Genomic DNA, 13,031 nt, shown 5'->3' with positions numbered 1-13,031 from the left:
CCCCCCTCCTCCACAAATATCGAAATAAAAAGTAGCGGATCTTTGTCTAGATGAAAACCACAACCTTCAATGAAAATTTCAAGCAAATCGGTCAACTTTGGTCCAATTTTCAAAAAGTCCGACAAAGGGGAGGTCCCTCTCCACGACCAGGTGTCAAAAAATGAGGTACCCTATTTTCGCCCCCTACGATCTCTGAAAGTTTCAAGTAAATCGGTTCAGCCGTTTCGTAGCCAACTCGGAACATACAAACCAAAAACAATGTAAGATGAAGATTGGAAAATGGCAGCAAAGGGTATCAAACCATTGACGGCGTTCGATGCAAACGTGTCGTTTATGATTTTTTGTTCCACAAATTAAACTAAGAATAAAAAGAAATTTATATCAGGGAATGACGTAGAACAATCGATCAAAAGTTTCTCATTATTATTTACACAAAATTTAACATCATTTGTGAGTTTTTAACAAAAAATATTGCAAATTAAAAATGAACGAACGTGTATGTATCGAACACCGTAAATGCAACTTTTGGTATGACGTCGCCCATTTTCCAATCTTCCTTTTCTATTGTTTTTGATACAAACAAACAATCAAACAAACAAACAAATAAACAAACATAGATTGAATTTTATATATATAGATTTGGTCAAAACCTTATTTCTAAAGAAAATTTTGTCAAAATTTTATTTCTATAAAATTTTTTGTCAAAATTGTATTTTCAATATATATTTTATCAAAATTTTATTTTAATACAAAATTTGTTTGTTGAAAATGTTTTCAAATTTTTATTTCTATAGAAAATTTTGCCAAAATTTTAATTCTATAGAAAATTGTGTCAACATTTTATTTCTATAGAAAATTTTTTCAAAATTTTACTTCTACAGAAAATATTGTCAAAGTTTTATCTCTATAGAAGATATTTCTATAGAAAATTTTGTCAATTTTTTCTATAGAAAATTTTGTCAACATTTTATTTCTATAGATTTTTTTTCAAAATTTTATTTCTATACAAATTTTTATCAAAATTTTATTTCTATAGAAAATTTTATCAAAATTTCTAAAATTTTATTTCTATAGAAAATGTTGTCAAAATTTTATTTATATAGAAAATTTTGTCAAAATTTTATTTCTATAGAAAATTTTGTCAAAATTTTATTTCTGTATAAAATTTTGTCAAAATTTTATTTCTATAGACAATTTTGCCAAAATTTTATTTCTATAGAAAATTTTGTCAAAATTTTATTTCTATAGAAAATTTTGTCAAAATTTTATTTCTATAGAAAATTTGGTCGAAACTGTATTTCTATAGAAAATTTTGTCAAAATTTTATATCTTTAAAATTTTTTTGTCAAAATTGTATTTTCTATAAATATTTTATCAAAATTTTATTTCTAGAGAAAATTTTGTCAAAATTTTATTTTTATAGAAAATTTTGTCAACATTTTATTTTTATAGAAAATTTTTTCAAAATTTTATTTCTACAGAAAATATTGTCAAAATTTTATCTCTATAGAAGATATTTCTATAGAAAATTTTGTCAAAATTTTGTCAACATTTTATTTCTATAGAATTTTTTTCAAAATTTTATTTCTATACAAATTTTTATCAAAATTTTAATTTCTATAGAAAATTTTGTCAAAATTTTATTTCTATAGAAACTTTTGTCAAAATTTTATTTCTATAGAAAATTTTCTCAAAATCTTATTTCTATACAAATTTTTGTCAAAATTTTATTTCTATAGAAAATAATGTCAACATTCTATTTCTATAGAAAATTTTGTCAAACTTGTATTTTCTATAGACATTTTATCATAATTTTATTTATATAGACATTTTTATCAAAGCTTTATTTCTATAGAAAATTTTGTCAAAATTTTATTTATATAGAAATATTTGTCAAAATTTTATTTCTATAGAAAATTTTCTCAAAATTTTATTTCAATAGAAAATGTTATCAAAATTGTATTTCTATAGAAAACATTGGCAAAATTTTATTTCTATAAAAATTTTTGTCAAACTTGTATTTTCTATAGACATTTTATCATAATTTTATTTATATATACATTTTTATCAAAACTTTATTTCTATAGAACATTTTGTCAAAATTTTATTTATATAGAAAATTTTGTGAAAGTTTTATTTCTATACAAAATTTTGTCAAAATTTTATTTCTATAGAAAATATTGTCAACATTTTATAGAAAATTTTGTCAAAATTTTATTTCTATTGAAAATTATGTCAAATTTTATTTCTATAGAAAATTTTGTCAAAATTTTATTTTCTATAGAAAATGTTATCAAAAATGTATTTCTATAGAAAATTTTGTCAAAATTTTATTTCTATAGAAATGTTTGTCAAAATTTGTTTTCTATAGAAAATTTTGTCAAAATTTTATTTCTATAGAAAATTTTGTCAATATTTTATTTCTATAAAATTTTTTATCAAAATTTTATTTCTATAGAAAATTGTGAAAAATTTTATTAGATTAGATGTATGTTTATTGATATATATTATTTACAATTTGGTTAACCACTATATGTACAATTCAAAGAGTTTAAGGTTTTTTTATACTTTTTCTACTTAAACATAGCACTGGAATTAATGAATTAACTTAATGAGATTAATATTTTAATTGAAGGGAAAAATTTACAAAAACCTGTACAAATTTTGTTAGTTAAAAATCTTATAAACTAGGCTCATATCTTAGGAGACTAGCTCGGAGATATGGTTATATTCAGAATATGAACATTTGACATTAAAACGTTCAATTAAATCGTTTATTTTGACATGTACAAGTTCGATTCCAGCGTCCTTGTGTAAACGGGTCGTAGAATAATATCTAGGCAAATTATTGATCAGTTTTAAGATTTTATTTTGTATTACTTGAATCCTCTTAATGTGAGTTATGGCTGTTTTACCCCAGACGGGAGCTGCATAATATATAACAGCCTGGAAAATCACTTTAAATATTAACATTTTATTGTCAATGTTCAGAGCAGAAGATCTATTAATGAATGGATACAAAGTTCTAATTAATATATTACATTTATTTACAATATATGAAATATGTTCTTTAAAACTAAGTTTAGGATCTAAATAAACACCTAAGTATTTGACCTTACCTTCCCACTTAATAACACCACTGCTAATACTAATATCTTCCTGAGGGAGGAAACATAATTTCCTTTTCCTTGTAAAGTATATAGCCTGACTCTTACTGCAACTCACAGATATTTTCCATTTTGAGAAATAGTCGAATAAGATTCCAAGTCCCTGTTGTAAATTTGCAATGATATCGGCAGATAACTTTTCTGAACAAAGAATCGCGGTGTCGTCCGCGAATATCGAAATGACGCAGTTATCCATAATGGGGATATCTGAAGTATATATGTTGTAAAGAACTGGGGATAAACATGAGCCTTGCGGACAACCCGTGTCAATACTAAATCTCTCGGAGTAAGATGAACCAATATGTACCCTGAATGACCTTGACGTAAGGAAGTTCTTAATGATTCTAACTAAATAAAGTGGAAATTTTAAGCGAATAAGTTTGAAAATTAGCCCTTCATGCCAAACCGAGTCAAACGCAGCTTTAATGTCAATTAAAACCATTCCGGTCGACATTTGTTTATCGAAATTGGATTTAACTAATTCTCTTATCCTCACGAGGGGATGCACTGTACTGTGATCCCTACGAAAACCGAATTGTTGTGGAGGCAAAATATCATGATTGATCTACCAAAATATCAAGAATTCTACCTAACTACCAAACAGTAAAAAATCTACGATTTTTGATAGAATTCTACCAACTGTGGCAACCGTGAACAGAAAACCAAGATCGTCCCCAAAACCGATGATCGTCTTCCAAGTGTGAGAAAAATGCAACAAAACTTGGTAGTAGATAAATATGAAGGTGAACCAAAGACATTATTTCTATATTTATGGATTATACTGCACGTGACGAACACTGATGAGAGAGATATTTTTAGACCCGCAAAACATTCATAAATTTATGGAAATTCCCCACCTCCATCTCAAAATTTTCGCCACCCCACCACGAAGAAATATTCACAATATTGGCACCACTGTATCGTGCTAAAATTTTCGAAATCAGTTCAGTATATTAAATACAAAATACAAAACAAAATGTTTCCCTCTTTATTAACATACATGGCATTTATTTGGAGGCCAAGAGCTTCTTTACAATTTACAATTACTCCCTACTATTGTTGTAAAGGTATTTCGTAAGGACTCGGCTCGAAGTGTTGCCCCCTCATCTGTGTACATCACAGATTTGGAAACTATATTTCATACATATAGAATATAGTTTATATCGGGCCAAAATCGCCATACTGATAGAACTACATTTTGATTCATAAATACACATGCTGAGTGGATCCTCATATTTATTTCTCAAGCATGTAGAAGTCGATTTGCATACGATAAAATTTTCAATGACTCTTTATATCCATAATTCCGATGATGACTTGTATTGGATGGTATTTTGAACACCCGTCTCCTTCTTTTGTCTTTTGAAATCTTCATCTTATGGTAACACGTAAACATGTAATTTCAATTCTATTGAAAATTTTACCAAAATTTTATTTCTATAGAAAATTTTTTCAAAATTTTATTTCTATAGAAAATTTTGTCAAAATTTTCTGTTTTTTGTCAAAGTTGTATTTCTATAGAAACTTTTGTCAAAATTTTACTTCTATAGAAAATTTTGTCAAACTTATATACGTATTTAATATGTCTTTTTAGTATAATATATAGCACGTATGGACTAACTTACAATTGAGAAGACGGTGATAAGAAGTTTTAAGAAACCTTCCCATCGGCAAGTGTTACCTCAACCCAATTAATTCGATTGTGGATGATAGTCTTCAGTAGAAGTTTCTACGCAATCCATGGTGGAGGGTACATAAGCTTCTGCTTGGCCGAACTTACGGGCGTATATACTTTTTTAATTATTACGGGTTTTCTACAGCAGCATATTCCTTTACATACAAAAATTGTTAAGATTTTTGGGGACGAAAGCGTGCCAATTTGGGGACAAGACCTAGGAAAATACAGTGTCCAAGTGTGAGAGGATTCACTGTACTTTATGGGCTCGATGTGTTACAAATGGAAATGACACAGTTACACGCTATGAAAAAAAAACGTTTGGAAACCGTGTACCGAAAACGTTTTTCTTTTGTTAGAGTTTTTTGAATTGCTTCGAAAAGTATACACTTTCATCACCAAAAAATTCGTTTGTTACCAAATTTTTATTTTTTCAATAAAAAAAGTTATTTTTGAACCAACAACACAGTCCATTTCGTTTATATCAAACACTGTTCCTTTCTGACTTTAGGTTTTTAATAAGACATATTTTACAGTTCATAGTAAAAATTTAATATAGTAGAATGTAATGTTGAACATTTTTTCGGAATCTTCCGACCATATCTGGAATATATGTAAAGAAAAAAAAACTATGGTGGAAGCAGGGATCGAACCCACGACCCTTGGCATGCAAGTCGGATGTAGCAACCACTGCTCCACGGTGCCCAACTAAATTTATTTTTCTGTTAAATAAACTTTGTTTAATACGCTCGTGGGCGACGCAAGCTATGCTATATAAATATAACTTATATGGGTGATTGTCTATTGATGACAATAACGGCTACATAGCCCTGTGGATAGTGTGTTGGCTTACAAATTGCATGGTCCGCGGTTCGATTCTCCGTCCAGGCGAAAGGTAAAAAAATTTAAAAAATTATAATATCGTATAATTTCTTCTACATTGTTTGTGTTACAGAAAAAGGTGCTAAGAACTAACAAAAACTTCGCCGAAGTGAGAAAGACGTGAGGGAAAATGCAATTAGCCAGAAAAAATGGTTTTTGAGTTAGTCTTTATGAAATTGTTTTTACATCCTGGAAAAGAATAAACGTTTATCACAAAAAGTATATACTTTTCTTCCAAATACACTTCCTTTCAACGAAAAGCAATTGAGAAACGAACTTTGTTTGTCTAAAATTTCGTTTGGGAGGAAAGAATTATTATTTTGCGTGTAGTATACCCCCATCCTATGGGGTATAAAAATACAGTCCAGTACCTATATTAGATTTATTGGCTAAATCAATGATCCAGTATTGGAATCGGGCTTCAAAAACAACAGAGAGTAAAATAGAAACATTTCTTATATAACAAGTAACACAACTCCATTGTCATCACTATCATAAAAACGAAAGAAATTAGAATCATTAGCAAATTATATATTCCTTGTTTTTTAATGTGTTAAAGTGACTTAGTATCAATGTTTCGAAATGCCCAAAATCGAAAATGTCATCATTAGGTTATAGCTAGTCTAATTAACCACATTATTATCAAATTAATACAACACAATTAGACTCTAATTAGTTAATCTAATTAATAAATAAAAATAACAATCAATAAATTACTATTAAAAGTGTAACAAAATTAAGAAAAACAAAAAATAAATCAAATTTATGGCAATGACATTTCATAAATTCAAACAAATAATGATAGAGAAAATTTAATTTTCCACAAATCTGCATAAGTATTTAAGAGCATTGACAGATTCGATGTTTTATCATTAATCAGTGACATTTTAAACTTGTATCAACCAATAATGAAGTGTATTATCGCTCTATGGAGTTTGGTGGTTATGGTTACCATATTGGAGTTGCCATTGGTAAATAAAAATTAAGGACAACATTTTGTGGTTTCTATAAACAGTAAAACTTCCTAAACTTAAAATTTCTAAAAACCGGAAACCTACAAAAGTAGATAATTATAATATTCGTGAGACGACCAAGCAGAGCCCAACTTCCCAGAAGTTTCACTGTTTATCGAAAACTTTGGCTCAAATACTGTTTTTCTATAAACTGTATTAATACTAAGTACCAATACTTTTAAATAAAATTAATAAAAACTTTATTCGGTTCAGAAAGGCTCTATTTTTTAGCCAATTAATACAAACACATTTTTAATTGAATAACATATGTTCTTAATAATTTCTTATATTAATAAATATTCGTGATTTATTTTTTTTTTTAGGCAAATTAAATTTCTATTGAAAATTTAATTCAAAATCAAGTCAATCTAATCTTACATATCTTTGCAGGCCCTTGCTGATGTTCCTTTAGCCCATTTAGATCAAAAAACCATAGATGCGTGCATTGCGGAATCTGGTGTCAATGCTGAAGAAACCGAAATTTTATTAAAAGATGATTTGGAACATTTGGACGAAAGTAAATTCTCACATAGTATGAAATGTTTCCATTTTTGTTTCTATAGTAAATTGGGATTTTTCGATGAAAATGGTAATCCCATTGCCAGCAAGTTTATAACATTCATGTCGGGACGTTATCCAGACAAGAAGGACAAAGTTGAGGCAGCCATTACGAAATGTAAAGCTTTAACTGATCCAAATCCTTGTGAATATGCTTTCAACTTTGAAATTTGCATGGCTCATACTCTTGAGTTGGGCAAGTGGTAAATAGTGAAAAACAGCAAAACAAAAGGACCTAAGAAACCCCATTAAGTACAGTGAAACCCCTCCAACTTGGACACTCTGAAAAGCGAACACCTCTCAAATGTGGACAACTTTCGTGAAATGGTTGCTATATTATCGCATTAAAATTAACCTCTCATAGGTGGACACCTCCCAAATGTGGACAATATTTTGGGCCACCGTGGTTGTCCACTTCTGAGAGGTATCACTGTAAATGTATTGTCATATTATAATAAATATAATTCATTGTTCAAAAGCAAAATTAACAATTAAATTGAGGTGTCAAAATTATTTTATTACAACTTAAGTTAAATATTAGCCGCAGCCGCTTTAAATCAGGCTCACTTAGTCATTCAATTCACTGTGATACCATAGATAATGAACTTTTCTATTATCAATTTTCAGCTAACTCCTTTCTATATAGTCGAGTCATAATGGCGTTTCAAAAGTTAAGAACAAAGGGGAATCATTCACCAGATATTAAGAAAAGAGGCAAAAAAATTCACAAACAAAGCTTCCTCTATGTTTTCTGAAATTTAAACAAAAATAGAATCCCCCTAAACTGAAAGAATAGATTTATCTTCTCAGGAACGAAATTTTAAACAAAGTTTTCATTTGTATGTACCAAATATTCTTTAAAACCAACTAAAACAGATAGATTAGTGAATTACTCGTCATAAATTCATAAATTTGATTAGAAGGAACATAATTTATAATGGTGGGGAATTTTGTTTATCTAAAATTTCGTTGCGTAAGAAGGAATTTTTATACCCTCCACCACAGGATGGGGGGAATATGTTATTAGCTTTGTCATTCCGTTTTAACACATCGAAATACTGTTCTAAGACCCCATAAAGTGTATATACTCTGGGTCGTGGTCTAAGTCGATCTAGCTATGTCCGTCCGTCCGTCGGCCCGCTATCCGTTCGTCTGTGGAAATCACGCTAACTTCCGAACGAAACAAGCTATCGACTTTAAACTTGGCACAAGTAGTTATAATTGACGTAGGTCGGAAGGTATTGCAAATGGGCCATATTGGACCACTTTAACGTATAGCCCCCATATAATCCGACCCCCAGATTCTAATTCAATTATAATCAACTATAAGAAATAAAGTTTTGGAAAAATGTTCTAAAGAAAACAAGTACATACGGCCGTAAGTTCGGCCAGGCCGAAGCTTATGTACCCTCCATCATGGATTGCGTAGAAACTTCTTCTAAACACTGCCATCCACAATCGAATTACTTAAGTTGCGGTAACGCTTGCCGATGGCAAGGTATCTTAAAACCTCCTAACACCTTCTTCTAAATTGTATGTAAGTCCATACGTGGTATATATTAAATCAAAAAAGATCGATCCAATACGTATATAATTCAGTTTGACAAAGTAGACATAAAATTTTGACAAAATTTTCTACAGAAATAACATTTTAACAAAATTTTCTATAGAAATAAAATTTTCTATAGAAATAAAAATTTTGACAAAATTTTCTATAGAAAGAAAATTTTGACAAAAATCTCTACAGAAAAAAAAATTTTAACAAAATTTTCTATAGAAATAAACTATTGACAAAATTTTCTATAGAAATAAAATCTTGGTAGATTATTTTTGGCTCGAGTGGCAACCATGATTATGAACCGAATAAAATTTGAACAAAATTTTCTATAGAAATAAAATTTTGAGAAAATTTTCTATAGAAATAAAATTTTGACAATGGTGAAAATTTTATTATGAACCGAATAAAATTTGTACAAAATTTTCTCTAGAAATAACATTTTGACAAAATTTTCAATAGAAATAAAATTTTGACAAAATTTTCTATAAAAATAAAATTTTGGTAGATTATTTTTGGCTCTAGTGGCAACCATGATTATGAACCGATATGGACCAATTTTTGTGTGATTGGACCAATTTTGGTATGGTTGATAGCGACCGTATACTAACACCACGTTCCTAATTTGAACCGGATCGGATGAATTTTGCTCCTCCAAGAGGCTCCGGAGGTCCAATCTGGAGAACGTTTTATATGGGGGCTATATATAATTATGGACCGATATGGACCAATTCTGGCACGGTTGTTAAACATCATATACTAACACCATGTTCCAAATTACAACCGGATTGGATGAAATTTGCTTCTCTTGGAGACTTCGCAAGCCAAATCTGGGGATCGGTTTATACGGGGGCTATATATAATTATGAACCGATGTGGACCAATTTTTGCATGGTTGTTAGAGACCATATACCAATATCATGTACCAAATTTCAGCCGGATCGGATGAAATTTGCTTCTCTTTGAGGCTCCGTAGCCAAATCTGAGGATCGGTTTATATGGGCGCTATATATAATTATGGACCGATGTGGACCAATTTTTGCATGATTATTAGAGACCATATACCAACACCATGTACCAAATTTCAGCCGGATCGGATGAAATTTTCTTCTCTTTGAGGCTCCGCAAGCCAAATCTGGGGTTCGGTTTATATGGGGGCTATATATAATTATGAACCGATGTGGACCAATTTTTGCATGGTTGTTAGAGACCATATACCAACACCATATACCAAATTTCGGCCGGATCGGATGAAATATGCTTCTGTTAGAGGCTCCACAAGCCAAATCTGAGGGTCCCTTTATATGGGGGCTATACGTAAAAGTGGACCGATATGGCCCATTTGCAATACCATCCGACCTACATCGATAACAACTACTTGTGTCAAGTTTCAAGTCGATAGCTTGTTTCGTTCGGAAGTTAGCGTGATTTCAACAGACGGACGGACGGACGGACGGACTGACATACTTAGATCGACTCAGAATTTCACCACGACCCAGAATATATATACTTTATGGGGTCTTAGAGCAATATTTCGATGTGTTACAAACGGAATGACAAAGTTAATATACCCCCATCCTATGATGGAGGGTATAATAATATTTTATAAAATCCATCCAAAATTTGTAAATTAATTTTATTACACGCATAAGATCAATTTTTGAAATTGTGAAAATTTAAAATATTGTGCTACAAAAAAGTAAACAACATATTATCAAAAACAAATCAAAAACTTCAAAACAATATGACAACCGGTTTGGCTGTTTCATGCCGCCGAAGTGGCAACTCTTTGTTATTGAATTTTATTTGAATTCACAGTTACGCAAACTGCTTTAGAGATTGTACACGCAATAAAAATGTTTTAAAGTTATAATCTTGATGTAAAATAAAAAATTTAAGTCATTATAGGATTTTGTTTTTTTTTTTTTGTTTTTTTTTTTTTTTTGGCGCGGTAAATAGAAAGCCAGAATTGAAATATGGGGGTCGCTTTATATGGGGGCTATATACAATTATGAACCGATATGGGCCAATTTTTGTGTGATTGGGTATCGGTTTATCCGAGAGCTATGTACAACTATACACTGATATGGACTTGGTTAGCCATGGTTGTAAGCGGCCATATACTAGCACAATGTACCAAATTTCAACTGAATCGGATGAAATTGCTGCTTCCGTTGATTAAATACATCAAAAACCGATAATTTGACCCATAGTGTAATGTAAAAATGCAGGGCTTACTGTATATTAATAGATTTCTATCAATTCACATCCATAGCAAAAATAATCATATAGATGATATTCATGTAACCCTTTAAGACGAGGGTCTTTCCAAGTCAATTATTATTAATTTCGGTACTGTACAGGTCTGTGATCATTTAATATTCTCTACGTACTACCATTTGCACTTATTGTACCGAGTTTGCATTCGAATCGCGCCTGGGAGCTTTCTCGTGTATCAAATTTCGTTCTTTTTCCAAGAAATATTTTGAATTGTATACTGTGCCTACTGTACTACTATTTTAAGCACCTTTAATTGGCAGTCTGGACTTATCCTCCGTAGAGGCCATTTTTTGTACAATTCAACAAACCACATTGAAACTCCAAAGTAGTATCCAAATGTTTTGGGATTTATACTTGGCGACCAAGGATCGAAGCACATCATTTTGCCGTTATTTTAGGATCTTCGGACACTACCGTTTCGACACACACTAAAACCAAACTCGTATACCAATCTGACATGCCATACATGAAGTCTCTTTATTACTTGATTCGATCTTGAATGATTTTATGATACAGCACGGTGAAGCTTAATGCCGTTATTAGTTTTTTTTTGTATCATGTGTATCAAATAAATAAAATCAGTAAACCTACAAAAATCATTGTTACATAAGAGAACTGTCAATAAGTATTAGAAACTTTCATAGGGCAGCAAAAACATGAAATTACCAAAATTATTAAAATTAATTAAAATTGAATTTGTATCACATTTCAACAGGTGTCACGATTAATTTCAAATAAAGACATTATAATTCTATAATTGTTGGAAATTGTTTGAGTAGCATTAATAGCATTTTTTCATATCTATAATATAATAATTTGTTTATTTTGAAACCAATTATTTTATGGTATACATTTCATTTTCGAATTAGTATTTAAAGACCATTGACAACTTTGACAAGGTATCACTCAGCTTTAATCATCAGCGCTAACCCACTGCAACAATGAAGAGTATCGCCGTTCAACTAAGCCTGGGACTATTGGTTCTGTTTGGATGTTTAGAATTGCCACAGGTAAGATAGAAGAAAAATAAAATCTACTTCGGCGTGGTTTTATAAACCTTCTACCCATTTCAGGTCCTTGGCAATAGCTTAACTCCTGAAGCGTTGCAAAAGTTAGCGGAAACTTGTATGAAGGAATCTGATATCAAACCGGAGGAAAGCAAAATGATATTGGCCGATCAATTAGAGAAATTGAATGAAAAGGATTTCACTTCTAACATGAAATGTTTCCTACATTGTTTCTACAAGAAATTGGGAGTTACGGATGATAATGGTGACCCCATAGATGCACCATTTTTGGCTTTTATGGAAGCACGTTTTGGCGATAAGAAGGACAAAGTAAAACCAGCCATAGCTAAATGTAGTCTAATAACAGATGCCAATCCTTGCGAACATGTTTTTAAAATTGAATTTTGTATGGCCCATGAAATTGAAGGAGTAAACTAACGTAGACAAATGATATGGATAGAAATCGAAAATAGTACTTTATATGCACAAAGTTATAAAAATAATCCTCTTTTACATTTCAATATATTTTAATATGTTATGATAAAATAATTTGTGATTTCTTTTATTTTCATTAATAATACACCAAACGCAAAACCGCTTTCATTTGCTTAGCGTTACCGTCGATAATTTCCAAAAAATGTGGAATTTTTGACAAAATTTTCTGGAGAAATGAAATTTTTATAGAAACAAAATTTTGACGAAATTTTCTATGGAAATAAAATTTTGACAAAACGAAATAAAATTTTGACAAAATTTTTTATAGAAATAAAATTTTGACAAAATTTGTTATAGAAATAAAATTTTTATAGAAATAAAAATTAAAAACAAATAACTTATTAGAAATTAAATTATGAGAAAATTTTTTATAGAAATAAAATCTTGAAAAGAAAAATG

The 13,031-nt window shown here is 30.0% G+C and overlaps 2 protein-coding genes across 2 annotated transcripts; both read left to right on the top strand.

Moving 5' to 3' along the window:
• Nucleotides 1-6,618: 6,618 nt before the first annotated feature.
• On the top strand, nucleotides 6,619-7,672 carry LOC142241234 (uncharacterized). The gene is made up of 2 exons (XM_075312976.1): nucleotides 6,619-6,695; nucleotides 7,128-7,672. The coding sequence occupies exons 1-2, from the start codon at nucleotides 6,633-6,635 to the stop codon at nucleotides 7,500-7,502; spliced, it is 438 nt and encodes a 145-aa protein (XP_075169091.1). The 5' UTR covers nucleotides 6,619-6,632; the 3' UTR covers nucleotides 7,503-7,672.
• Nucleotides 7,673-12,040: 4,368 nt separating this feature from the next.
• Nucleotides 12,041-12,575, top strand: LOC142239585 (general odorant-binding protein 56a-like). Its single transcript, XM_075311377.1, has 2 exons — nucleotides 12,041-12,140; nucleotides 12,204-12,575. Exons 1-2 carry the CDS (start codon nucleotides 12,072-12,074, stop codon nucleotides 12,573-12,575), a joined length of 441 nt encoding a protein of 146 aa, XP_075167492.1. The 5' UTR covers nucleotides 12,041-12,071.
• The last annotated feature ends 456 nt before the right edge of the window (nucleotides 12,576-13,031 follow it).

Source organism: Haematobia irritans, chromosome 5 (assembly GCF_050003625.1).
Source record: "Haematobia irritans isolate KBUSLIRL chromosome 5, ASM5000362v1, whole genome shotgun sequence".
Lineage (NCBI taxonomy): Eukaryota > Metazoa > Arthropoda > Insecta > Diptera > Muscidae > Haematobia > Haematobia irritans.
The sequence above is the reverse complement of the archived record's forward strand: the minus strand, read 5'-3'. Positions and strand labels throughout refer to the sequence as shown.

Coding starts and splice junctions, on each gene's coding strand:
- LOC142241234 (XM_075312976.1), top strand. CDS start 6,633: ATGAAGTGTATTATCGCTCTATGGAGTTTGGTGGTTATGGTTACCATA. Junction 6,696..7,127: donor CCATATTGGAGTTGCCATTG/GTAAATAAAAAT, acceptor ATATCTTTGCAG/GCCCTTGCTGATGTTCCTTT.
- LOC142239585 (XM_075311377.1), top strand. CDS start 12,072: ATGAAGAGTATCGCCGTTCAACTAAGCCTGGGACTATTGGTTCTGTTT. Junction 12,141..12,203: donor GATGTTTAGAATTGCCACAG/GTAAGATAGAAG, acceptor TACCCATTTCAG/GTCCTTGGCAATAGCTTAAC.